General features: G+C 51.2%; 1 protein-coding gene across 1 annotated transcript in view; it reads right to left on the reverse strand.

The window, feature by feature from the left end:
- Positions 1-3,181, reverse strand: part of DNAAF9 (dynein axonemal assembly factor 9) — a 65,323-nt gene extending 62,142 nt beyond the window's left edge. Inside the window, exon 1 of the mRNA XM_075849657.1 lies at positions 3,023-3,181. Within this exon, the coding sequence (XP_075705772.1) occupies positions 3,023-3,181 (159 nt within the window). The remainder of the gene's footprint in view (positions 1-3,022) is intronic.
- Positions 3,182-3,600: the final 419 nt, after the last annotated feature.

The following is a 3,600-nucleotide window of genomic DNA, read 5'->3' on the forward strand; positions in this document are numbered from 1 at the left end:
TCTCCTCCTTTTCCTTCCTCTCCTCCTTTTCCCTTTTCCTTCCTCTCCTCCTTTTCCCTTTTCCTTCCTCTCCTCCTTTTCCTTCCTCTCCTCCTTTTCCCTCCTCTCCTCCTTTTCCCTCCTCTCCTCCTTTTCCCTCCTCTCCTCCTTTTCCCTCCTCTCCTCCTTTTCCCTCCTCTCCTCCTTTTCCCTCCTCTCCTCCTTTTCCCTCCTCTCCTCCTTTTCCCTCCTCTCCTCCTTTTCCCTCCTCTCCTCCTTTTCCCTTTTCTTCCTCCCCTCCTTTTCTTCCTCTCCTCCTTTTCTTCCTCTCCTCCTTTTCCCTTTTGCCTCCTTTTCTTTACTTGGCAGCCATGTTCATGAACGTTCGTCTATGTAATTCATGGGTGCACTGGGTCCACCACAGCGTCACTCTGCTCTGGCTCATAGAGGGGGGCTCCTGAGTGGAGACCCCCCAATGACATTCATATTATGCACTAATAGGTCTTAAGGACAGGGGTCGTCTTTGAGTCAACCCCTGAACCCGCCGGTCGCCACATGACGATCGGCCATTTAATAATTAGAAACCTTTTCAATGATTTGTCCCCATTGGTAGGAGCTGAGTTGCCGCTCTCCCATGTAAAGAAGGATATAGAATAACGCGGGTGAAGTCTGGCATAGATTTGCTGGCGTGGGAAAATAGGTGTCAAGGAGGTGTAGCAGCCACGAGCGACTACAATGCAGAAACTGTACTGTAACCGGCAACCCACGGGGCGTCATCAACTCCTCCACTCCAGCTCAACTCCACCAGGCGTTTATATCCTTTATAGTCTCTGCGGAGCTGCCCCCCCCCCTCTCACCCCTCCCCCCCCTCTTCATACGGTTAATCACTTCACGTTCCCTAAAACCTTCCCGGAGTCACATTTGAGCCGTCGCTGGAGCGCAGATCACGACCCCGGCGCTGCTTTACAAATGCCGCGCGTTGCCAACAGCAAAGTCAAGACATTTAGCAAGTTTAAAAGGAAAATGTCACTTGTGCTGAATCTCCCGCTGGCACAACGGAGGGAGCGCAAAACAAAGGGAGCGGAGCCGGGTCCTCATTACACCTCGTCCGCGACTTCATGCCGGAATAATTCATACGGTTCTGCCGCTCCTGTGCCCCCCCCCCCCCCCCGGCAGCTCAAGACCTCTCCACCTGCGCTGAGGTGTCCAGATGTGGCTCCCTTCATCTTCTGCCAGTGACTTGATGCCGGTGTCCACCTCTATGCAATAAACCTGCAGCTTGAGAACTAAAAGTCCCAGCACGCATTTAGTCCTGGTTTTTAGTCTCGGCCTCCAAATTTGCAGTATCCTGGGGGGAGGGGATGGAAACTACTGCAAGTTAAGTTAATCAATAATCCTCCGTCTTCACTGCATTGTCTATTGGTGTCGGAGGTAGTCTGAAATAAAACACCTGTCTCATGCTTTACACTGCAGCTCTGCTTTTTCAGATTAGCTGTAAAAGTATACATTTAGCAAGAAGTGCATGGAGGGATGATTTCTATTACAGTACCAGGATGAACGTTATGTTCTGTAAGGTTAGGAGAAGCCTCCCCCGGTCCTGTCCTCCTCAGTCTCTCACGTACCATAAGGTTTATTGATGATTTACTCATATTGTAGAATTTCATAAATCTCCGGTTTAGCTTTGATCGCCGCCGCCGTGCACCCAAGTCTTCAGTTCACTGTCCCGGATCTATCTGCTTTCCTGCAGTGCTCTGAAGATCTTCCCATCATTGTGAGTAGTAGACTCCTCATGCCTGCAGTGACGAGGTGTGACCACCAGATGGCAGTATTGCTCCATGATCAGCTGTGGATCGGCCGCTCGCTACTTTTGCATTAGTTTTCAGATCAATAATATATATACAAGTGCGGGTGTAGGAAAAGCGGACAGGATAAGCGGCAAAATGTTACCTATTTCATGCTTATCTATGGCACTGTGCCTCATGAAATGTTTCCAGACCTCTGACCAGTGTCTCATAACCCGCCACTTTGGCGTTGGTGACCTCGCTACCGTGGCGCTGGCGACCTCGCCATGCCTTGGTACTTTCCAATATTGGATCACCCTTGTATGAAATCTTTGGTATCTTTTTCATTAATTGAAAAAATATATATATATATATATTTTTATTTTAGCGGCCGCCTTAAACTTGGTGATTTAGACGCTGCTTTCAGATGTAGCATAACTTGGTGTGTCAGGTGTAGTAGCCCCCAGCCCGTCTGATGCAGTAGTGCCGGATTGGTTAAGTGCTGCAGATCTCTACTACATGGATTCGGTGCAGTTGGGCAGGCAAGGTGCTTCAGGGACCAGCCTTTCAGGTGGAGCAGAGCTGGATCAGGTCAGGTGGAGCGGAGCTGGATCGGGTCAGGTGGAGCGGAGCTGGATCGGGTCGGGCGGAGCTGAGCTGGATCGGGTCGGGCGGAGCTGGATCGGGTCGGGTGGAGCGGAGCTGGGTCGGGTGGAGCGGAGCTGGGTCGGGTGGAGCGGAGCTGGGTGGGGTCGGGCGGAGCGGAGCTGGGTGGGGTCGGGCGGAGCGGAGCTGGGTGGGGTCGGCGGAGCTGTGTGGGGCGGAGCGGAGCTGGGTCGGGTGGGGCGGAGCTGGATCTGTCAGGTCCTGATTATCCGGAGTCCTCTGTGATTTTCCAGGTCCTCATAGGGAGGTATCACAGTGCATATTCCATGTTGCTTTTCTCCAGTGTATGTGGGCAGATGTTGGGTATGGGTGATGATGAGGGTAGTTGTCACATACATCTGGGTAGCATAGTATTAGCTGTGATCCCCGCATTGTCCCCTCTGCTGTGCGGCCCCTGTCAGGAATGAATCAGGTCTGTAGCCTTTGCGGTTAGTCAGAGTCTGTAGGCAGAAAACGAACTCGGAAAGATATTCACGTGGCATTACTGGTCTGTCACCGGTCACTGCCCCCCACGCAAGCAGCGCTCTCCTCGCCTGAAATACTCTGTGCTGCTGTAGACCCTGCTATTTACACTACGTTTCAGTCTGTGATCTCACTTTCCTCTCCATCCCGTTACACACAGTCCTGTCCTCACTGACGTCACATAAGAGCACAGGTCGCTGACTCCACGAGATCAGCATACCTCTCCTGAAATACTCTGTGCTGTAACAACAGTTTGATCGGTTGTCACCCTGCTTTGCCAGGAATCGATCCATAACTAAGAATTACTATAAATAGGAGCGGGGTTTATTTACTGGGTGTCGCTCATTGGGCAGCTCCCTAATATATTCTATAAGGTGGATGTTGGCTGCTGACACGTTACCCTCCCCCCATCGTTCTCATGTTTGCATTATTATATAGGGACCCTCCTGTATATAATCCATATCCCGCCACTCACCGTACTGCAGCCTTGTCGCCTGGCGTCCGTCACCCAATGATTAAAAGTGTTTGCGGCGGCGCAGGATGATTTAACGTCGCGTCGGTTCTGTCTTGAAAGGCTTTTAATTTGAAGTGAAGACATGTAAGTGGCAATTTGCGATCTTCACCGTGTAACTTTCAGCTCGTGTGTAAGTAACTGATTGATTTATCAAACGCCTCCGTGCTCCAATTGTTGTAACGCAGTCAGCGGCATTCT

The sequence above is a fragment of the Rhinoderma darwinii genome, chromosome 1 (genome assembly GCF_050947455.1).
Source record: "Rhinoderma darwinii isolate aRhiDar2 chromosome 1, aRhiDar2.hap1, whole genome shotgun sequence".
In the NCBI taxonomy this organism is placed as follows: Eukaryota; Metazoa; Chordata; class Amphibia; order Anura; family Rhinodermatidae; genus Rhinoderma; species Rhinoderma darwinii.